At 42.6% G+C, this 23,323-nt stretch overlaps 1 protein-coding gene and 1 non-coding gene across 4 annotated transcripts in view; one reads left to right on the top strand and one right to left on the bottom strand.

Moving 5' to 3' along the window:
* The first annotated feature begins 812 nt into the window (after positions 1-812).
* The window catches only part of BBS9 (Bardet-Biedl syndrome 9), a 350,821-nt gene continuing 328,310 nt past the window's right edge, over positions 813-23,323 (top strand). For 2 of the 3 annotated variants that reach the window (XM_053661722.1, XM_053661721.1), the window contains exons 1-4: positions 814-1,344; positions 12,103-12,225; positions 15,922-16,072; positions 19,387-19,451. In XM_053661722.1, coding sequence (XP_053517697.1) covers positions 12,114-12,225; positions 15,922-16,072; positions 19,387-19,451 — 328 coding nt within the window. In that variant the 5' untranslated portion in view covers positions 814-1,344; positions 12,103-12,113. Of the gene's footprint in view, positions 1,345-12,102; positions 12,226-15,921; positions 16,073-19,386; positions 19,452-23,323 lie in introns of all 3 variants that reach the window. The other variant, XM_053661724.1, reaches the window with a different exon arrangement.
* TRNAH-GUG (transfer RNA histidin (anticodon GUG)) lies at positions 7,892-7,970 on the bottom strand. The gene has a single exon. It is a non-coding gene; the product is annotated as a tRNA-His (tRNA).

Below are 23,323 nucleotides of genomic sequence, written 5' to 3'. Positions count from 1 at the left end.
GTTGTAATACCACTGAGCTGTCCTACAGCTGTGCTGTATCATAATTGAGCTGTTTGCCATGAATCGACAGCACCCCCATTTGGGGATTCCTGTTGGTGTTGATATGGCGCCAGTGGTTAACAGATGAAAAAAAGTTTGAAAATTTGGCATTATTGTTATGTTCAATTGTAAAGTTGAATATTTGCATACCTATATACTAGGAAATCAATCCAATGTACATACGAAAAAGAATATTTAGCACGTGATCAGGAGAAATGTACAGATAGCTTTATAAGCACTTTTTCCACCAGGCAAAAAGTTAAACACCCACAAATTTGCCCCACCATCTCAGTGAACTTAGTCTTCTGATCCCCTTTTCACCCAGACGTCCTCTTTCAGGTAAGCACTACCCTTGCGCCCACCTGGGCCACTGCAGCCCAGCTGGACAGAGCCTCGTAGGTCTCTTAAGGGAAAAGATGAGGTCGCTCCTAGAGGTTTTGGTCCTCCGAACCGGGATCCTGCAGAAAGGCGTTGACGACCGCCCCCCCCCCCCCCCCCCCGCAAAAAGCCCCACCCACCAGCCCCGAGGGGCGGGGACAGAGAAGGAGCTAGAGGGTTGCTGCTAGAGTCCGAGGTGGAGACGGGTGGCGAATCTACCTCAGCGCACAAATCGAAGAACTGTCCAAGGACTGCAGAGGGAATTTGATTAATTATCTTTCTCGGCTAATGAGCACCCAGCAGTGGTTCATTCCAGCCCCGCCCAGTAGAAATCTGACTCCCAGCACCGCCTACTCAGAAAAATATTTCTCTTTCCGTCTCCTTAGCCTCTCTGGACTACATCCCCCAGAAGGCACCGGGGCCAGCCATCAGACTTGTGCAGTAGCCTTCGTTGAAAAGTGCTATGACAACAGGGCGAAGATGGCTTGGAGTTAGGCGGGACCCGGGAGGTGTCCCTTCCGCTGCTGCTGTCCTTTCTCTGCTACATCTCACTCACTGCCTCCTCCTTCATCACGTCCTCTTCTTTGTGAGCTGCAGCTTTTGCCGTTGTTCTTGCTTGCCTGGTCTCTTCCGAGGGGTCGATGCCGTTTTCCCCGCCTGTCTCGGGGGTGACAGAGAAGGGATGCAGAGGAGCTCCTTGGGGTGATCTCTTCAACTCTGTGGAGCTGGCAGTGCTCTTTGCCTGGGACGTGGAACGAGTTTAAGCCGGAGAACCAGAAGGAGTAGCGAAGTTAGGGTTGCTTTTCTCTGCACTCTCCGCTCCCGCTCTCGTCGTTCCCCAGGACCCTGGCTGGCATCCTTAAAGGGAAATCTGCGGAAAGAGAGTTCGAAGAAAGGTGGGGCAGGACCCACCTGATTCGGCATCAGGTAAGAATGTAGGTGTGGTATTAAACATCGGGGGCATGGATTCCCTTTGCGAGTTTTGTTTGTGGGCAAAATTGATCCTCCGATGCCATGTAATGGTTTGGGGGGGATATAGGGTGATAGGTTTCTTAGGAAGGATGTTTGCATTGAAAACAAAACGAAACACAACTATGGGCACAATTTGTGTGACGTCCTGTAAACATTTTACAGAAAGAGTGGTAAGAATTCTTAAAGATTGCATTCAGGAATGTCACGTGGTGCATGAGCATCCTGCTCCTGTGATACTTTAACAGGTCTTGTGAGCAAATGGTCAAAGGAGTTCCCAGCGTATGACTGAAGTGGGATGCATGTACTTATACCCTCTAATTCCTTCTTGCAATAGGATTATTGCTTCCCATTCTCCCCTTACATTGCAGACCACAGCAGTGTCGACGAACTGACCCGATTTTATTAGCATCTCCCTCCTCCAGCCAAGTTCTGAAGTTGACTAAGATTTCCTGGAGAAATTAAAAGTTTTTTTTTCCCTAGCTCACTTTTACTTAAAAAAATGAAACCATGTCACACACATGCACGAAACTTTGAGTCTTAACTAAAGTCTGCCAGCATTCAGAGAGGGAGAGATTTTTCTGACTTATTAGAAATATGTAAGTTGAGAACATGAGAATAATTTTTAGATTTTTTTGGTGAATAGACTGAACCATTATTCAGAAGAATCTTAAAAAACTTTAACAAATTTGCAAATAATTTACAAGCTATTTATGGGAGTTTAAGGAATTTTTCACTTTGTGTAGTTGTTGTCCTTAAGTTACAATTATACTTAATGTTTATCATACAACTTATCGATGGAAACATCACTGAAGGGAAAAAGTCTATCAATAGTATATAGTAATTTTAAAAGTTTTCCAAGGGTGCCCAACTTATTGCATCTCTGGGTCACACATTAAATACATTGCAATACGTAATCACAAAGAAAATCTTGTACTGTTTTAAGTAAATTTATGTACGATTTTGTGTTGGGCCGAATTCATAGCCACCCTGGGCTGCATGTGGCTCACAGGCAGCAGGTTGAACATTCCTGTACACTGTTTGATGTACATAAGCAAGTCTTATCTTGCAGAATTAAGACTTCCAAATATTTCTCAAAAATATTGAAATACACGAATTTATAAAACATCTCTGCTGATTGACAACGTTTCTATGAAAGATTACTGTCAGTCTTTTGAATGTCCCATTTAAACTTCAGGCCAGAGGGTCATATTGGCCCGTGTAATTTTGTCTTGCTCACAGCACACCAGCACCACCATTACTTCTTGTAAGTTACCACTGACATTTATCTAATGTGTCCTGTGGGTTGGGTATTGAGCTAAGCAGTTACAGGTGTTAGGCCATTTTATCCTCCCCTACCCAGAACAATTGGGAGACTGGGAGGTAAGGAACTTGTCTGAGGTCACATCCCTGGAGTATGGGGTCAGAAAGACTCCCTCTCCTGTGCTGCCTTTTGTGTCTTTTATTGAAGGGTTCCAACACTGAACCCTTATTATTATGTCTTCAAAAGCAACATTCTTCTGCCTGTATGCGCGTGTGTCATCTTTCTTGGACTGGAAGACCTGGGGTCCTTATTTTGCAGAATTGGCGGCGGCATTAGCACGGCCCAGAGAAAGCGAAGCTGCAAATAGGAACAACAGCTGTGTCAGAGCCTCAGCCTCCTAATCCCAGAATCTGCCTTCCTGACCACATGTTCCTGCACAGGATGCGTGGGGTTGTCACTGCACAGACATTTTTCTCTGGCCATCCTTCCGTATTGTAGCACCAGGCCAATGGGGTGTTAGAACATGCATATCTTAAATAAAAACTTAGTCTGAGCAGACTCTGTGTGCTAGATAGTTTGTGTGTAAGTAGGTATTCAAAACAAAACAAAAGTGTAAAGTGATAAGTAGGGAAGAGAATTTCTGGAGCTTAGAGGATAAAGAGATTATCTTCTATTTATCATTCTAATGAGGCAAATGAAGTCAGTCTTTTGTAGCTATTTGTAGGTATGCACCTGTTAAAACCCTCAAATTATTGTTTTCTAATCATCCTTTAACAATTTAATTAAATGTATAAACTGCTTTTCCCCATTTTGAACTTGCAGGGATTACAGTTACTATGAACAGAGGTGCAGCCTTTCGGTCTTTGTGGTGTGGCTGCACGGGTCTAGGTTCTGGAGCAGACAGCCTGGTTTGGGGTGCTGCTTCCACTGCTTACTAGTTGTGAGCCCTTGGGCAGGTTTCTTAACCTTTCTGTATGCAAGGGATACCCGAATAACACTACCTATGATTTATTTTGTATTCTGTTAGGAAGATTAACAGAATACTTGCAAGGCACTGAGAACACTGCCTGGGACTAGTCAATGATTAGTAAATTGTAGTTATTCACTTCCTTTCCCGGGAAGGAAGATGATGGCCATTCAAAACCCGATTTCTGGGTTTTGTTTTTCATTTGCTTAGAAATAGAAACGCACCATGGAGTTGGAACTCAACACTGAATGAATAGGGGATGAAATATGAATTCTTGTTTCTTCTTTAAAAAACTTTTAATTTACTTTTAGAGAGAGAGGAAAGGAGGGAGAAAGAGGGGGAGAGAAACATCCACCTGTGGTTGCCTCTCGTGCGCCCCCAGCTGGGGACCTGGCCTGTGCGCAACCCAGGCACATGCCTTGACCAGGAATCCAACCAGGTATCTTTCTATTTACAGGCCCGCACTCAATCCACTGAGCCACACCACCCAGGGCCTCTTGTTCCTTCTTTTGATTTAAGACTAAACCAACTAAAAGCCAATTTTATACACACTTAATTTTTTGTTATTTGGAATACTTTTTGGTTTTTTTGTAACAGAAAAGCCAGGTTTCATGATTGAAAAATGCCCTGTTATTATTTTTCTTTATCTTCTTCCTAGCCTGCCAGTAACTGACTTCCTCTACCTGCTGTTTACCATAATATCTTAAAGTCAAGGCCTGTATGTTTCTGAGCTTGGAAAATTCTTAATTTATGGCTAGTTTTTCTTTTTCTCAGTGTGATGGTGGTTCTTTTAACAGGAAGGATTAAGTGTATTTTGCTGACGTTCTGAATTTAATGTGCTCATGGTTCTTCCGAGAGAGTGGGAAATGTGACCAAAATATGGGAGTATCTTACTTTAAAAAAGGGAACTTTATTATTTTTTATTATGGGAAAATTAAAACATAAACAAAAGCATAAGGAATACTCAGAAACAACCCCTCATATATCCAACACCATTTGCTCTTTAAAAAATAACAGCCTTATTGAATCATAATTCATAGACTATATAACTCACACTTTTAATAGGTATAATTCAGTGTTTTTTTTGTATATTCACAGATATGTGCAACCATCAGTCGTACTGAAAGTTTTGAATGTTTTCATCACTCAAAAAGAAACCTTTCATCTTTCCCCTATAACTTTCCTGTGCTTTCATCCCATCAAACCTAAGCAACCACTAATTAGTTACTTTCTGTCTCTCTAGATTTGCTATTCTATACATTCCATGTAAATGGAATCATACAATAGGTAGCCTTTTGTGTCTGGCTTCTTTCTCCTAGTATAATGTTTTCAAGGTCCAGCCATGTTGTAGCCTATCTCAGGACTTCATTCAAACAAAGATATCTGTCAGCCTTAAGTTGTTCAGACTTGCTATCACACCCATCTTTAAGACCAAAGTGGAAAGGAACTTTGTTATCTGTTGTCCTGCAGCTAAGTTGTCATTTTAAAGTTCAGCAGTTTTTGGAAAGGGAATCAGTGGTGTGCCAGCCGAGCACAGATGAGTGAGTGTTCGGTTTCTCACTGTTTTTGAGAGTCGGCAGCATGCCTTCCTGTGCGTCTGTCTTTCAAATCAGAGAGAAGCACTTGGGGACTAGTACTGGGTACTGACCATCGGCCCAAATAGTTGGTTTTCCTGTTGTTCCTTCACTTTTTAAGAATATAAGGCCTTATGTTCTTATGTAATCAATTATCATTCACAATGGTACACCATACCACCCAGCACATGGGGAACCAGTGTGAAGAATTTGGATATAATGGAATTTATGCACTTTTGCTATGCATTACCCATGTTTTGCCCTGGGAACAAAGTGGCTTAAGGTAGTTGTGGTCTTGTGAGGAAGAGCCATTTGTTGGACCTAGGTTTCAATTAGCATTGTCCCCACTTCCTTTTAAAAATTATCATAAAGTAGGCCCTGAACAGGTAGCTCAGTTGGTTAGAGTGTCATCCCCATATGCCAAAGTTGCAGATTTGATTCCTGGCCAGGGCACACAGAAGAATCAACCAACGAATGCATAAATAAGTGGAACAACCGACTGATATCTCTCTTCCTTCCTCTGTCTTTCTAAAAATCAATAAATGAAAAAAAATATAAAGCAAAACAAAGAAATCCTTTCACTGACCTATGCTTTTTCAATTAAATTGCAGGCAGTGGCAGCCCAATAAAACAGGGATCTAGAGTCCAGGAAGCGGTGTGCTGCCATTGGTTGTGTGGCTTAGGAGAGTCATAACCTCTTTGGATCTCTCCTGTAGAATGAGAGGAGCAGCTGGTTGATGGGTGCCTTCTAGCTGTTAAAGCATTGTGAGTTGAAAAAATAAGTCTTTTTCAAGCTTTGGAAAGGTAACTTGTGGCAGGTATCCCAGAAAAAAGAAAGGGCAGGGTGGGGAGGGAAGAAGTGCCATACTCTTAAGAAAACATCCACATAGGCTATCAGCTGCCAGTTCAGCCAGTGCTTTTCAAAGTTTAAGGTGCATGCGAATCACCTGGGAAGTTGGGTGGGGCACGCTGGGGTTCCGCAGTTCTAGAAGGCTTTCAGGTGATGCTGTGCTGCTGATGCAGGGACCGCAAGGAGGTAAACCGCCTGGGAAAGGAGGACTTTCAGAAGCCAATGAAGTGCTGGGTGACGAAGGGGACATCCATTGAGCGGGAGAAACCGGAAGGAAGCCAGTGTTGCCTGTGCTATTTTTTTAAATCAGGGAATGTCTTTAATTTTATGACAGAAGACCAGGAGAAATTAGTGCATGATGTAGAACATTTCCATTTACAATGTCGGAGAGTTAGTTTTTACATTGCAGATTTTTCCCCTTTATTCTAGGAAGCTAAAAAAGTTTGTTGAATAACAAAGGTTTTTAAGGCCATTTTCACGTAATAGCTATTTTCACTGGGCCCAGTTATGTGTGTTTATATTCCAGCTGCAGCTGTGTCTCTTCTGGTCCCTTATGTAAGCGTTTTGCTTTTTTACATGTCATTCAATAGCACTGATGGGAAAAACTCATCTCTTTAATCCTTGCTTGGGTATTTGGTGTGCTCTGTGGCAGACCCTGTGACGACAACAGTCACACCACTTTGATCAACAGATCTTCCCCTCTTCCTTGAAGACTCCTGTTAAACTGGCTGGCGCAGAATGTGTGCAAAGGCTCCCCTGCTTGTGGGTGAGCCTGCTGATTTCTGTCCTTGGCCGAATCTCCCAGTGGAGCTTGTACCCCCATCCCCTGAGTCTTCATTCTTCATGATGTGTCAGCAGCATTTCATATTGCTGGTCACTCTCTTTTTCTAATCCACTTTTTCCTACTTCCTTTCAGACATCCATCCTGGTTTTCCTTTGATCTCATTGGAAGCTCCAGTTTAGTTTTCTGGCACATTCCTCCTCTTCTCCCTTACCTCTTGCCCCAGAGCCCAGTCCTTCCACCTTGGAAGCTTGTGCTGGGTTTCCTCCAGACTTCCCCCTTCGCTCCACGTCATGCACCTTTTCCTGTTCCTGGTTAGGCTTTGTATCATTTCTCTAACAAGTCATTGCCATGATGCTGGTTTTATGCTGAGTGCTGTGCGTCCTGGGGATTCCCTGAATGGCACTGCATGTGAGTCATTTTCTGTTCTGGGCAAGAGAACAATGTACCTTTATCTTGGTTGTCCCACAAGTGTGGCATATTACAATTTTCTGATGTATCTGGAGTGTGTGCTGAAAATACATGGCATTTACCAAACACAGTTACTTCCCTCTCAGGTAACAACTCCAGTGAGAGTGTATGAAAGTGTGTGAAAGTGTTTATTATTACACGTTTTGAATACTTGTTGCCAGACTTGAAGCTCAGTCATCTGACAACTTGTGTGGTTGTATAGTGCTCTTAGTAATAACAGGTGATGCAGATGTTTTCCAGAAACCCTTGCATGTGTAGTAAAACTCATTATAAAGTTATCTGTTTTGTGTTTTTCTTTCACTTTCTTTAATATCTTGCCCATATCTGACTCGTTTCTTTTTTAGCATAAAAGAGGGTCTGGAATGGAGTTTTCTTTCTTTTTTTTTTATGTCATTTGTTTCTTTAAACTTGTCATTTTGAAATAATTTTATATTCACATAGAAGTTGCAAAAATAGTGGCTTCTTTTTTTTAAAAATATTTTATTTATTTAGTTTTAGAGAGAAAGGAAGAGAAGGAGAAAGAGTGGAAGAGAAACATCAACGTGTGGTTGTCTTTCATGTGTTCCCTACTGGGGACGTGGCCTGCAACCCAGGCACGTGCCCTGACCGGGAATCGAACCGGTGACCCCAGGCTTCACAGGCCTGTGCTCAATCCACTGAGCCACACCAGCCAGGGCAAATAGTGGCTTCTTAATGCCAATTATCAAAATCATTAAATTCACATTAGTACAATATTATACACATCTTATTTCAATTTCACCAGATTTTAGATCACATACATTTTCCTTTGAAATATAGTTCTAAGAAATTAAAATTTATCCTATGAAACCCTCACCAGTGCCCTGACTGGCGTGGCTGATTTGGTTGAGCGTCATCCTCCAAAGCGAAAGGTTACCAGTTCGATTCCCGGTCAGGACACATGGCTGGGCTGTGGGCTGGTGCTTGGTTGGGGGCATGCCAAAGGCAGCTGATCAATGTTTGAAGTTCCTCCCTCTCTTTTTCCCTCCCTTCCCTTCTCTCTAAAAGTAAATAAATAAAACCTTAAAAAAGAAAAGAAAGAAATCATCACCAAAGTTGGGTTATGGAACTTTTCCATCATCCCAAAGAAATTTCCTTGTGCTAGCCCCTTAAAGTCACTCCCTCCCTTAACCCTGCAACCAACAATCTGTTCTCTATCAGTTCAGTTTGGTCGTTTTGAAAGTGTTATAGAAATGGAATTATTTAATATGTGGCTTTTTGGGATTGGGTGTGTTTTTTCACTCAACATCATGACCTTTAAGATCCATCCAAGTTGTTACTTTGACTTTAAAAATTGCTGAGTTTTATTCCATGGGGTGAATGTATCATAGTTCGTTTAACCATTCACGGGTTGAAGGACTTTTTGTTATCTTTCATCAATGTAGGTTTTAAAAACAATCATTAAAAGGGTAAAAACCAGAGCAATAGTTTATTGAGTGCTTATTATGTGCCACGTGTTGTGTTAATAGTACTATATTCCATCTTAACCATTTGTAAGTATACAGTTCAGTAGTGTTAACTAAGTACACTAACATTTCTGTGATCTGGGAAATTCTTCATCTTGCCAAACTGAAACTCTATGTGCCTTAAACAGCGACTCCCCATGTCCCCCTCCCAGAATGCTGGCAGCCATGGCTCTGCTCCGTGAATTTGACTGCTCTTGGTACCTCCTGTGACTGGAATGTGTGGTACTTGTCCTTGTGGCCGGCTTATTTCAGTAGCTTCATGAAGGTTCACCCATGTCATAGCATGTGTTAGAGTTCCCTTCCTTTTCAAGGCTGATAATATTCCATTGTCTGTATATGTCACGTTTTGTTTTTCTATGCATTCATCAATGGACACTTGGGTTGCTTCTGTGTTTTGGCAGTTGTGAATGATGCTGCTGTGAACTTGGGTGTACACATATTTATTCATTTTTAGAGAGAGGGGAGGGGAAGGAGAAAAAGTGGGAGAGAAACATCAATGTGTGGTTGCCTCTCATGTGTCCCCTACTGGGAACTGGCCTGCAACCCAGGCATGTGGCCTGAACTGGGAATTGAACCAGAGACCCTTTGTTTCACAGGCCCATGCTCAATCCACTGAGCTACACCAGCCAGGGCCACATATTTCTTCAAGAACTTGCTTTCAGTTCTTTTGGATATATATGCAGAAGTGGGATTGCTGGGTCATGTGGTAGTTTTTATTTTTCATATTTTGAGGAAGCACCATACTGTGCCCACTGTGGCTGCATCATCATACACTCTCACTAAAAGTGCATAGGAGTTCCAGTTACTCCACATCTTTGCCAACAATGATTATTTTCTGTGTGTTGTTTTTTAAGGATTTTATTTATTTATTTTTAGACAGAGGGGCAGGGAGGGAGAGAGAAAGGGAGAGAAACATCAATGTGTGGTTGCCTCTTGCACGTCCCACACTGGGGACCTGGTCCACGACCCAGGCATGTGCCATGACTGGGAATTGAACCAGTGACCTTTGCTTCACAGGCTGGCACTCAGTCCCCTGAGCCACGTCAGCTGGGGTTCTGTGTGTGTGTTTTTTTAATAGCCATCCTAATGGGTATGAGGTGGTATCTCACTATGGTTTTGATTTGAATTCCCCAATGATTAAATCTTTTTCTGATAGGCATCTTTTCATTGCCTTATTGGTCATTTATATATCTCCTTTGGCAAATGTCTAGTCAAGTCCTTTGCTCATTAAAAAGATTTTTTTTGGTTGAGTTGTATGAGTTCTTTATGCATTCTGTATATTAACCCTTTATCAGATACAGATTTGCAAATATTTTCTCCTATCCCTTAGGCTGCCTTTGTGTTCTTTAATCTTCACAGCACCATTCTTACCTTGATCTTATAGAGGAGGAAGCTGAACCACAGAGAGGTCAGGAGCTTTCAGTGGCCTGGCCCTGGGTGCATGGTTGTTGTGGGTGGAGCAGGGATGCAGACTCACGCTGCTTCCAGAGTCTGCACTTGTCACCGCCTTTTCTTCTCAGCTAATTTCTCCGCCAACGGTAAGAAAACCAGGCGCCTTGGTTTCTGTGATTAGCCTCTTCTTAAAGCCTACTTTAAGAAGCAGGTTGAGCCCTGACTGGTGTGACTCAACTGGTTGGGCGTCGTCCTGCCAAGCAATAGGTCCCCAGTTTGATTCCTGCTCAGGGCATGTGCCTGGGTTGTGGGGTTTGGTCCTTGGGGCACGTGTGAGGCAACTGACTGCTGTTTCTCCCTCACATTGATGTGTCTCTCCCTCTCTTTCTCCCTCCTTTCCCCCCTCTCTAAAAATAAATCAAATCTTTAAAAAAAGAAGTAGGTCAATCTACATTTTTTTTAAAGTAGTTGATCTTCGTTATTTATAGACTCCGTATTTGTAAGTTTGCCCACTTGCTAAATTTTATTTATGATCCCCAAATCAATACTCGTGGTGCTTTAAGGGCCATTCATGGTCATGCACAGAGCAGCAAAAATCTGAGCCACCTGATGCACACTTGCCCAGCTGATGCGAAACAGCGACTCCGTTGCCTTGTTTTAGCTCTCAGACTATAAGCAAATATCCTTTCCTTGGCCTCTTTAGCACCATGCTTGTTTGTGTTTTTGGTGATTCTGCTGTGCAAAATCAAGTGTCATGCTGCAGTATTGTCTAATGGTCGTAAGTGTAAGAACACTGTGATGTAGGTACCTTATGGAGAAAATACATACATGTAAGCTTCATTCAAATGAGTTGTAGAGTTTTTGGCCATTGAGTTCAATGTTGATGAATCAACAATAAAGTGGCTTTAAACAGAAACACACACATACAAAAGTTACGTGTTCATTGGTTGGTGAAAATATTGTGACTGGAGGCCACCTCACACTGTATTTCCCTAGGACGAGTGGTTCCGTATTTGCTAATTCAGTGTTTGTCATGTGACTTTATGGAACAAAGCTTCTTTGAATAGGGAGAATTGACCGCGTTTTTTACTATCATTTAAATCAGTGCAACAGCAGGGAAAGCCTCATTTCTGTTGTATTGACTCTTGCGGCATCCCAGGATATGTGGCGCTGTGTAGTAATTCAGAAGGTCCCATGCACCCTCTCAGGAACTCAGCGGAAGGTATGGTGGGCACGTTCCCCCTCTAGGTGATGAGTCAAAGCACAGAGAGGTGGTGTGGGTGCCTGAGGACACACAGGTAGTGAGTGGTATAAATGGGCCTGCAACCCAGTTTTCCTGCTTCTTCTTTGGTGTGAGTTTCCTTTTTCAGCTTGCTTTTTCACAGTTAGAACGGGGAAAGGGAATGAGTGCATTCTGGTTACGTGTCCCATGCAGGTTCCAGTGGTAGGCGTTTGAGGCACTTGATCTTGTCTGCTCTTCTCTGTGACTCAGTGTGACAGGAGATGCTGCAGTCCTTCCCGTGACCAGCTGGAGGGAGTTGGGTATTTTGCTAAGGAATTACGTGCTAACTAGTGATGGTAGAATCAGAATCTTGATCCTCCCAAGAAAAAATTTTTTTGTCACTTTGTGTAGTTGTCTACTGAATTTCCCAAAAGAGAGAACTGGCCCAACATACATGTATAATTTCTTAGCCTGGCTTTCCAATGTCCTTGCAAAACATCTGATTAATGCTTGTACCCATTTAGATTTGTGTTTCACATAGGTCCACAAAAATACAAGAAAATTAAAGTTAATGCAGCACTAGTTTTGTCAAAGTTGTACAAATTTAATTTTCTATGCCTTAAGAGAGAATTAATTCATAATTCATGTTGTGAAGAGGATTTTTTAAATTATCCTTTATTTAAAAATTTTTTATACCCTTTTTCTTTTTAGAGTGAACAAAGATGTCCTTATTTAAGGCCCGTGATTGGTGGTCTACTGTTCTGGGAGAGAAAGAAGAATTTGATCAAGGCTGTTTGTGTTTGGCTGATGTTGACAATACAGGAAATGGACAAGGTGAGTAACTTATGGCCGTGCGTCTTTGAGCAAAGCATTACATGGATGAAACAAGAACAACTTCCTTTTAAAATATGTACTTTATAGAACGTAAGTGCACTGTCATAATTGTGCACTAATTTTGTTTTTTAAAATTATCTTTTAAAGGTCTTATTTATTTATTTTTAGAGAAAGGAGAAGGGAGAGAGAAGGAGAGGGAGAGAAACATCAATGTGTGGTTGCTTCTCGTGTGTTCCCTAGTGGGGACCTGGCTCACAACCCAGGCATGTGTCCTGACTGGAAGTTGAACTGGAGATGCTTTGGTTTGCAGGCCAGTGCTCAGTCCACTGAACCACACCAGCCAGGGCTTAAAAAAGAATACGTATCACAGTATGATTGTTCCTTTGTTCATTGTGGCTAAGTATTGTCCCCTTACATTTTTCTTCACTTTGTTTTTCTTGCCTGTAATGAAAACAGTGAATCTGGGGGACAAGGTGCAGGGAGAAAACTACATTGCCAAGGAAGAGTGGGGGCACTGAAGTGCAGTGGGCACCTGCCCAGTTGTTTCTAAGGACAGTCGGGCCCTGCTCTCTCAGTGACAGGACACTGGGAGGCCTTCTCTTCAGTGGGTCTCCTGGGAGGGTCTTCAGAGATCGCCATCCCTGCCTCCTGCCCAACTCTCTGTGAAAGCTCATGATTCCCCTATTATTTGGCAACATAAAAGAGTCACACCATGAAAATACCTGCCAGAGAGAGCAATTTCAAAGCCATTTCTGCCTGAATGATCTAATGCCCCTGTGGGTTGTAAATCGTACTTCCTGACTGTCTGAATAGCACACTGTGCACTCATTGTTTCTCTCAGGGTCCCTCCCTGGGGCGCCACCGCTGGGGTCCCACTGTGCTGACGTGTTGCTTCCCCCCAATTCGTGGACTAGCTGTGAGCTGCTTTGTCTGTTCACCTAGGCACACTGTACACGTTGTCTCATGTGTGTCCCACATAGAAAAAAAAACCACTGTTTTTGTCACTCACAGCCTGGACCACTGTGTGTCATACTGTCCTGGGGTGATTATTAGGTATGACGACTTTTTGTTCCAGATGTGCAAGACCCAGGAGGAGCATGTTCTCTGGGGGTAGGTGGATTAGAGGGGAGCTTAGGTATCTGCACTTTTGACAAGCTCTGAAGTTGGATGGTGGCATGCTAAAGTCTAGGTGTTGTTATCGCCGATCTCATGGAGGGGAGGGTTAATTGGAGAAGTTTGGGACATGCTCTTTTGAGAAAGCAATGTCTAGTAGGCAGAGCAGAGGTAGAGCTTTTGGAGGGAGCAGTGTGCTGGTTGTGTTTGAAGCTGTGAGAACCGGTGAAATGCAGGGAGACAAGGTGGAATAAGAGGGCAGGAACCTTAGCACCATGACCTGGAGAGTAAGCGCATTAAAGTGGGAGGGTTGGGAAGGGTGATCAGTGATAGATTCTGAGAATGGTGCAGGGCTGGGACCTGGGAGGTGAGGTTTGGTGACATGAGGACTGAAGGGGCTCCTGCCATTCAGCAGCAAGTGGTTCATTACTGCCCTTGCGTAGGGTGGATGAGTGGGCACAATGGTAACGAAATCAGATTTTCATTGGCTGAGGGAGTGGGAGGGTGGGAAGACTGAGTGTTTATAGCCCTTTAATGAAACTGAAGGGTGCAGGAGAGGAGGGAGGGTGATGGTTGGGGGCAATGTTGGGTAAAGAAGATGGACAGAACTCACTGGGTCACATAGAGGATGTAATTGATAACATAGGCATTCAGAGAAGATGGTCAGAGATGGGATCCGGTGTGCGGATGGAAGGGTTAACGTGACACAGGCATGAGGACTCTTTCACTGAGGCACAAGGTGGGAAGGTGAGGGTGGGAACAGAGGAAGAGGAGTTTGCAGTCGGGCTGGGAAGCTGAGGCAAGCCTGCCAGTTGACCCCTACTTTGAAGTGATCTGAGAGGGAAGGGGTTCTGTTAGGCATCCTGTTTTAGGTGAAGCTGACTCAATATGTGTAAGGATCCCTGGCTCATCTTGAGATCCCCATTGAAATTAGACACTGTGTTTAAAGTGGTGCCCACTCTCCTCCAGTTCTTCTCAATTCAAGACTCAGACCCTCAAGACAGATAAGAAGAGTGGGGGTTCCAGGGAGAATCTGCCTGGTCCAGGTGGGATTACGTGCTAACCTGTGGCCCAGAGGGAGAGCTCAATACAAGGATCAGTAGAAAACACGGAAGGCTGACTGAAAAACAGCTCCTCTGTTTACCTTTTAGCTGCTCAGCCTTCAGGCCTCCTTCGGGCAGCTGTCCTTGGTACCACTGCACTTGCACGTGGGCTTCCCCTCTGCAGTGGGGGAAGCGTCAGGGGCACTTTCAGGGAGCGCTGGCTCTTTAAGACCAGTGTCTCTGGGTGCTACCCCTTTCTCTTGTCATTCATTCATGGCCATGATCCAGTATCTGTCTCCTGTAGACTAAGTGGTATGTACCATCTGTGTTCACAACCTGTATGTAGTTGAGAAGAAGAAGAGAAGGAAAAATGTTAAAAAATATTAGGATGAAAAAGTAGAAGAAACTATATGGCAAACTATATGAAACTATATGGCAAGAAGTCATGTTGGGGGCTCCCTTCTCTTCTGTGACTGGTCACCTAGCAGTGTAGTCCTGCTACTAGGTTTTTTTCCAACCTTGCTGGCCATCTGGTTGGTGTTGGCAGGGCCAGGCTCCCTGGGAAGCCTCTAGGACCCTTCTTTGTCTCTTGCAGCTTCTGATAGCCCCCGGTCTTCTTTGGCTGGTAGATGTTTCACTCCATTGTCACATGATCTTCTTGTATGTCTGTGTCCTCACGTGGCACTCTCTCTGGCTCAGTTTTCTCTTCCTGTAAGGGTACTGATGGAGTGCTATCACACACCTGATCAACTGGGACCTCATCTTAATTCGATTACATCTGCAAAGACCCTGTTTCCAAATAAAGTCACAGGTACTCGGGGTTAGGACCTCAGCCCATATTTCTCGGGACACCAGCTGGAGGTAGAGTCCACTGCTTTAACAGTGAGACCTAGGAATCCCTTTTTTTAAAAATAAAAAATAAGCATTTTATTTATTTATTTTTTAGAGAGGGGAAGGAAGGGAGAAGGAGAGAAACATTGATGTGACAGAGAAACATCAATGGGCTGCCTCTTGTATGCACCCTGACGGGGGGCCTAGCTCATAACCCAAGTGTGTGGCCTGATTGGGAATCAAACCGGTAACTTTTTGCTTTGTGGAATGACACCCAGCCAACTGAGCCACACGGGCCGGGTGTCAGAATGCTTTTTAATGCAGTGTTTCCAGCAGCTGCAACCAATGTAGAGTTGACATTCTGATTAAGTCAGTTTATGGCCTTACACTAGTCCTTTGATAAAACAGCTTGCTTTGACCCAGTTAAATTATGACTACTGATAACCAAATTGAGGCTTTGGAAAAAATGTAGTATGTTGATACATTTGACTGTTGGTAAATATAAAGCTACTTTTGAAAAGCTGTATGTTATTAAGTAAGCTCACTTGATTACATGTTCTGTTGGCAGATTGGGCTTTGTATACAAAGCAAGACTCAATTCTTTTCATTCTTACATTTGTTTTTTAACATTAAAAAGTTTATTTCCAAAGAAATATTGTTGCTATTTGTTTCTTCCTAATTCTTTTTTAAAAAAAAAATCTCTCCACAGATAAAATAATTGTGGGTAGCTTTATGGGATACCTGCGAATCTTCAACCCCCACCCTGTAAAAACAGGAGATGGGGCTCAAGCTGAAGATTTGCTTCTAGAAGTTCATCTACAAGATCCAATACTGCAAGTGGAAGTAGGAAAATTTGTTTCGTAAGTACAGCCCACAAATTTGGGTATTTTATTTTACTCGGAATATAGCAGTCCCTTACTGTGTCACATTTATGGGTTCTTTGAAGAAGGAAAGACTATCCATGAACTTAATATGTTTTCTGGATATTGTCTCGTAGGTGTTCCTCAGTCACTGAATTTTTTTAAAATGTGGAAATCTGTACATTTAAGGTCAAATCACTTAGGACAATTTTTATAGTAATAGACCTAAGATTCCTGATAGATCAGAAACTTAAAGGAAAAGAGATAAGCTTTTGAAAATAACCAAATAAACAAATAGAAAGTATTCATTTAAAACACTAAATGTCCAGTTTATATAAGTATCTTTTTAAATAATTAGGCAAAGTAACAGTTATGCTATTTGGCACATAGCTTTGAAGCTTTAAAATGAATTATGTATTTGGGGTGGAGAGGTCCTTAGTTTCTCAAAAGCAGCCAGATCAACCCACAAAATTAAGTTTTCCTTTACAAGAGCTTATTTTAGAAAACTGTTTATTAGTTCACATTTTGTTTAATATGACTGCTTTTTTATTTACTGATGATAGTGCTGATTTCATCTTATTTTCGTACATGAATTTTCTTAAAATAAATCTGTATTTCTTTTAAATTAAGTTTGTTGGGTAACGTTGGCTAATAACATTTTATCAGTTTCGATTGTACATTTCTATGATACATCATCTGTATATTGCATTATATGCACAGTACCCATGAAGTCCAGTCTCCTTCTGTCACCATACACGTGACCCCCTTTACTCTCTTTATTTTCCACCCTACCCTTTCCTTCTGGTAACTTCTTACAATTTTGTTTTGTTTGTTCCTTTGCTGCTTTTTGTCTTATATCCCACATCCGAGAGAAAGCACATGGTTCTTGTCCTTTCCTGTCTGATTTTCCTTAGTGTGACACCCTCAGGATCCATCCATGTTGTTGCAAATGGCAATATTTCATCCTTAAGCCTGGGCTTCTTAATCATTTATAAAAGTATCCATTGTGAAAAGTTATGTAGACAGCGGCGATCTTGTTTCTCTGCTTCTTCTCTTTGACCCCGTTTTGCCTTCTTTGGTCAGGGAGTGCCTTGAGCTCTGGATTTTGGTTCACTCCATTTGCTCATCATAATTAAAAATGATTTATTTATTTATTTTAAAAATATTTATTTATTTTTAGAGGGAGGGGAAGGGAAGGAGAAAGAGTGGGAGAGAAACATCAATGTGTGGTTGCCTCTCATGTGTCCCCTATTGAGGACCTGGTCTGTAGCCCAGGCATGTGCCCTGACTAGGAATCAAACCTGCGACCCTTTGCTTCACAGGCCCGTGCTCAATCCACTGAGCTACACCAGCCAGGGCTATTTATTGATTTTTTAGAGAGCAAGAGGAAAGGACAGAGGGAGGGAAAGAGAGAGAGAAAGAAACATCGATTTGTTGTTCCATCCATCTATTTGTTCATTGGTTGTTTCCTGTATGTGCCCTGACCGGGGATCAGACGCATAACCTCGGTGCATCAGGATGCTGCCCCATGTATCTGAGCTACCCAGCCAGGGCTGCTCATCATAATTTGTTGGCCCCAGCTTCCATTTCTTCAGGGCCCTGAGTCCTGCTAGAAAACCTGACTGCTCCCCCTCTTTTCCTGCTGCGTTTTGTTCTGAGGGAAGCTGCTTCATGGACGTACTGCGACAGGGTGGAGGGGGAGATGTGACTGACGTGGTTGGTAAATACTTACTCCGTCTAAAAGCTGGTGGTGATAAGGTGTCCTTCTCTCATATTATACAGGATGGGTTTATACTATAAGGAGATGAAAGGATTCTGCCTCTAAAAAGCATGTTTACCTTTCTGTTTTTTTTTTTTTTCCAAAAGTGGAGTGTTGTGACAGCTATTCTGCCCAGTAGCCCTGTGTGTGGCCATCACCGCTGTGATCACTTGTGGGAAGGGAGGAGGTTAACTGTAGTGAGTGGATCCTGAATCAGCACTAATGAGCTAGTGCTGTCTCCTACTCTGCCTTCTGAGATAAGGAAGCTCGCTGGAGCTCAGACGTTAGGTCACATGGCTGGGGTTCAGACCCAGGTCTGCCTGACTCCACGCTTTGCTGTCTCTTCATGATGTCTTTTCCTGTGCATGGTGGAAAAATTTTGAGTGTTCAGGGCACATACAAAAAATTTTGAAGGCAGTATTGATTATTTGATCATTGTGTATATTTGCATTTTCTGATAGTACAGTGAGTGGTATTTATATATTCACTGTGACAATGTTTTGCAGGTAGTATCTAATATAATCCTTATTTACTAAATGAGAGGGTGGCCTTCTGAAAGATCAAATGGTCACACAAATATTAAGGTGAGGAGTCAGGACCCTACCCCAGGACTTCAGATTTCAACGATAGGCCCTGTCGTTTAGAACAGAATCTCTAGAACGCAGATCAGGCACTGGAGGCCTGCTTGCGGATGTGTCTGACACTGCGAAGACTTGCCAGCGTTTAAGAACCAGGAGGAGATCTTATTCCGCAGTGTATGATGTCAGCGTGGCTCAAATAAACTCATTTATATGTATATACACTTCAGCCAGGAGATGTCACATGAAATCCATCTCCACAAGCCTGGACCTGAGTAGCAGTGGCCTGCTTCAGCCTGGCCCCAGCCTCAGTGGGTCCCAGCCACTTACGCCCTTTACTCATTTATATGTACCCTCTTGACCCTTGAAGACTTTGGATTTTGGATTTCTAGACCCTGCCTTCCTTGTTTCTTGAAACCACTCAAGAGGGACAGGGCAGCGAAGTGGTGACAGTGGTCAAACTGAAATACTTTCAGTGCCTTTCATTACATTCACAACCGGAAATAATACATGCCATTTAAAATCATCACTGTTATTTAACAATGATTAGCATTCTGTGGTGCTTTGCGAGGTGCTTTCACATGATTTCATTTCATGCAATTGAAACCTCTTATTTTCCAGAAGGGGAAACAGACTTGGAGAGATTAAGTGACATGCTGAAGGTCCCAGGTTAATGAGCTGGAGAGGCAGAGCCTGCCAGGGGTCTCTTTATTGTGGGAGAGCGCTCATGAAGGGGCCTCTGGGAGCCTCCTCCGGGGGGTTCCCTGGGCTTCCATCTGAAGGCAGCTCCTGAGCCTCTGGGCCTGTCAAACTGGTTCTTGCTTACCTTTCTTTTTCAGCTTGGAATGTCATCTAGTGGACTGTTTAGGTTACTTGTGGTGGACTGTGGTGATAATCTCTTGTAAAAATTATTGTGTAATTTTTTGGTTTTGTCTGAAACTAATATTTAAACTTTAAAAACTTTCCCCATTTTTCAGAGGTACTGAAATGCTTCATTTGGCTGTGCTGCATTCTAGAAAACTTTGTGTCTACTCAGTTTCAGGTAAGAAACATGTTTTTCTAAGGTCAAATTTCTATTAGAAATTGGCTTTTTATTCATTTATATTTTTGACATTTTTATTTCTTCAATATATTTTATTTACTATGCTATTACAGTTGTCCCAATTTTTCCCTTTCGTGTCCCTCTGCCTACTACCCCCATTCTTTGTAGCAATCCACCCCCGCTTACTGCCCCCCCATGCCCATGAGTCATGCATAAAACTTCTTTGGCTACTCCATTTACTATACTGTTCTTAACATCACCCTGTCCATTTTGCACCTACCAATTTGTAGTTCTTAATCCCTGTACCTTTTCCCGATTCTCCCCTTCCAGCTGATAACCCTCCAAGTGATCTCCATATCTATAATTCTGTTCCGGTTCTGGTTGTTTCCTTAGTTTGTTTTTTACTTATTTATTTATTTATTTTTGTTTTTTATTTTTATTCTTTAAATGATTTTATTTATTTACTTGTAGAGAGAGGGGGAGGGAGGCAGAAAGAGAGGGAGAGAAACAACAATGTGTGAAAGGTACATCGATCAGTTGCCTCTTGAATGCCCCCAGCTGGGGACCTAGCCCACAACCCAGGCATGTGCCCTGACAGGGAATTAATCGAACCAGTGACCTTTTGGTTTGCAGACCTGCACTCAGTGATCCACTGAGCCGCACCAGCCAAGGTGCTTAGTTTGTTTTTTAGACTCAGTTGTTGATAGTTGTGAATTTGTTGCCATTTGAATGTTCACAGTCTTGATCTTTTTTTTCTGATATAGTTCCCTTTAACATTTCATATAATAATGGCTTGGTGATGATGAACTCCTTTAACTTGACCTTGCCTGGGAAGTACTTTATCTGCCCTTCCATTCCGAGTGATAGCTTTACTAGATAGAGTAATCTGGGTTGTAGGTCCTTGCTTTTCATCACTTCTTGCCAGTCCCTTCTAGCCTGCAACATTTCTTTTGAGAGATTGGCTGACAGTCTTATGGGAACTCCTTTGTAGGCAACTGTCTGCTTTTCTCTTGCTGTTTTTAAGATTCTCTATCTTTAACCTTTGGCATTTTAATTATGATGTGTCTTGGTGTGGTCCTCTTTGGGTCCAACTTGTTTGGGATTTTATGTGCTTCCTGGACTTGTATGTCTATTTCCTTTACCAAATTAGGGAAGTTTGTCCATTCTCCCATCCATTTGTTCTTCCTTCCTTCCTTTCGAGAGTAAAGGGTTTCTATTTTTACTGTCCCAAGGGAGGGAAAGAGCTAGGTGTGGGGAGATACACCAGCCAGGGAAGTGTTCTTTCATTACTTTTTCAATTAAGTTTTCAATTTCTTGCTCATCTTTTTCTTCTTCTGACACCCCTATGATTCAGATATTAGTACATTTGAAGATGTCCCAGGGGCTCCTTAGTCTATCCTCATTTTTTTTTAATTCTTTTTTCATCTTGCTATTTTGATTGAATGCTTTTTTTCTTCCTTATGTTCCAAATTGTTGATTTGATTTTTGGCTTCATCCCCTCCACTGTTGGTTCCCTGTAGCTTTTTCTTTATTTCACTTAATGCAACCTTCATTTCTGCCTGGGTGTTTTTTATGCTGTTGAAGTACCCACTGAGTTCTTTGAGCATTCTGATAACCATTGTTTTTGAACTCTGCATCTGGTAGGTTGCTTATCTGCATTTTGCTTAGTTCTTTTCTGGAATTTTGTTCTGTTTTTTTTTCCCCCCCATTTGGGCCATATTTTTTTGTCTCCTCAATTTGGCAGCCTCCCTGTATTTATTTCTGTGTATTAGGTAGAGGTGCTTTCACTCCCTGACTTATTAGTGTGGCATATTATAGAAAAGCTCACCTATAAATTGTGTGGGCTAGAGCCTTGGGTAATCATCAGGATAGGGCAACCTGTTTCACTGCCTTGTGGCTCTGTGTGGGTGAGGACTCAGTAACGGGACAATGCCACTGCCTGGCTTCTGAGATTTTCCCAGAAGGAAGCTGTCTCCTGGCACTGGCCCTATTTCCAGTCACTTCACTTTCTCCCTCTATGCCACTGGCGTCCTTCTAGCTGTTGCCCTGGTGCTGAATCCCAGAGGGGGTCAGTCTGCATAAGTCCTGAGACCTTTGTGGGCCCTTTTAGAGGAGTCCCCTGAGAATCTGGAGTTTCTTCTGCTGCCCCAAACCCCACTGGTTTGTACAGCCAGAAGTTATGGGGACTTATCTTTCTGGCACTGGAACCCTGGGCTGGGTGATCAGGCCAGGTCCACGGGCCTGGGATCCCTTGCTCCTGAGATATCCTTCCTGATTTTTATCTGCCACACATGAATGTGAGACCTCCTGTTCCGCCGGCTCCCCACTCCTCTCCACCTCTCCATGTGTTGCTGTGTCTCTGCCCCTCCTACCTGTCTGGATGAGTGTGGCTTCTTTAAATCTTTGGTTGTTAGACTTCTATACAGCTCGATTTTCGATGAATCTGAGTAATATTTGTTTTGTAGTCTACTTGTAATTTTTACTGTAGTTGTGTAAGGAGGCAAAGTGTGTTTACTTCCACCTCCACCTTGACCAGAAAGAAGTCTGGGCTTTTGAATATTGTGAAGGAATAGATATCTCTAATGCTGACTTGGTAGAGAACACAAGACATTTGGTTGAAGGTCTTCTTATTTTTTATTTTTTAAAGATTTTATTTAGTTTCAGAGATAAGAGAAGGGAAGGATAAAGAGGGAGAGAAATACCAATCAGTTGCCTCTTGCATGCCCCTAACCAGGGACCTGGCCTGTAACACAGACGTGTGCCCTGACTGGGAATTGAACCAGTGAACTTTCAGTTCATAGGCTGGCTCTCAACCTACTGAGCCACACCAGTCATGCCAAGGATTTGCTATCTTGGCTAGAATTTTCCCTTTGTTCATTGGTTAGAATTTTGTTCATTTGTTCTTTTGGGTGCTTAGGCTGTTATATTTTCTTGTGTCTGCTATTTCTGTGCATACTTAAAATTCTCGTAGAGGGTTCCTTGTAATCCCCTTTCTCTCAAGGATTACATCCAGGATTGTTCTAATAGGGGCCAATTCTGGGTATTTAGCACACTTCAGTCTTAAGGAATATTCAGTAGCAGTAACAAATTCATCAGAGGCCGAGTCATAGTGGTTTAAAGTACATTTTCTTTGGTGAACCTCAAGTGCTGCTTCCTTACAGTTCTGCCTCTTGGTCTCTGGTTTTCTTCACTCGACTCGAGCTTGAGGCAGTCATTGATGCTTAATCGGGTTTCATTATCAACACTGCTCTCTGGGTACAAGAATGGTAATTAAATGTGGAATAGTTTCAGCATTTTGGCCTTTATTAAATACAAAAGGTAACTTAAAAAACTTTGTTTCTGTTATTACATAAATTTTAGTTCAAGCTGAGAGAGTTATTTTTATGGATATCAATATTGGGACTCTTTTAATGGGTACTATAATAAAGCCAATATCTGTGGGCCTATTTTTTATCCAAACAATACACATCTTTGGGGTTTGATATAAATGTAAGCTCTTAGGATTTGGATTTCTTACACTGGTTCTCTTGATTTGGGCTTTCTTTGTATTTTGCTTTCATTTCAAATACTGATTTGTTTTCCCCGTCTCTGAGCTGGATGTTATTAGGCAGTCTCTTTCCGGGGTGAAGGTCTGTTGGGTCCCTAAGGCCGGCTTGGTAACTGGCACGTGGTATGCAGTAGGCATACTGGTTGAATGAATGAGTGAACTAACTTCCAGGTAGTGCTGAGGTTTGGTCGTGGTTCATTATTATTTTCTTTGTGTTACCCTCTCCCTTCCTTTTCCTTCTCTGTTACCACTATTATTTCCTTTTCCACTCTTTTTGCATCAGAGGCCTGGATAGCACCTCTCACGGTAACCATGAAACATTCTC

The sequence above is a fragment of the Artibeus jamaicensis genome, unplaced genomic scaffold (assembly GCF_021234435.1).
Source record: "Artibeus jamaicensis isolate MK-2021 breed Jamaican fruit bat unplaced genomic scaffold, CSHL_Jam_final contig_1016, whole genome shotgun sequence".
NCBI classification, from domain to species: Eukaryota; Metazoa; Chordata; class Mammalia; order Chiroptera; family Phyllostomidae; genus Artibeus; species Artibeus jamaicensis.
This window is presented reverse-complemented; position numbering and strand designations above follow the sequence as displayed.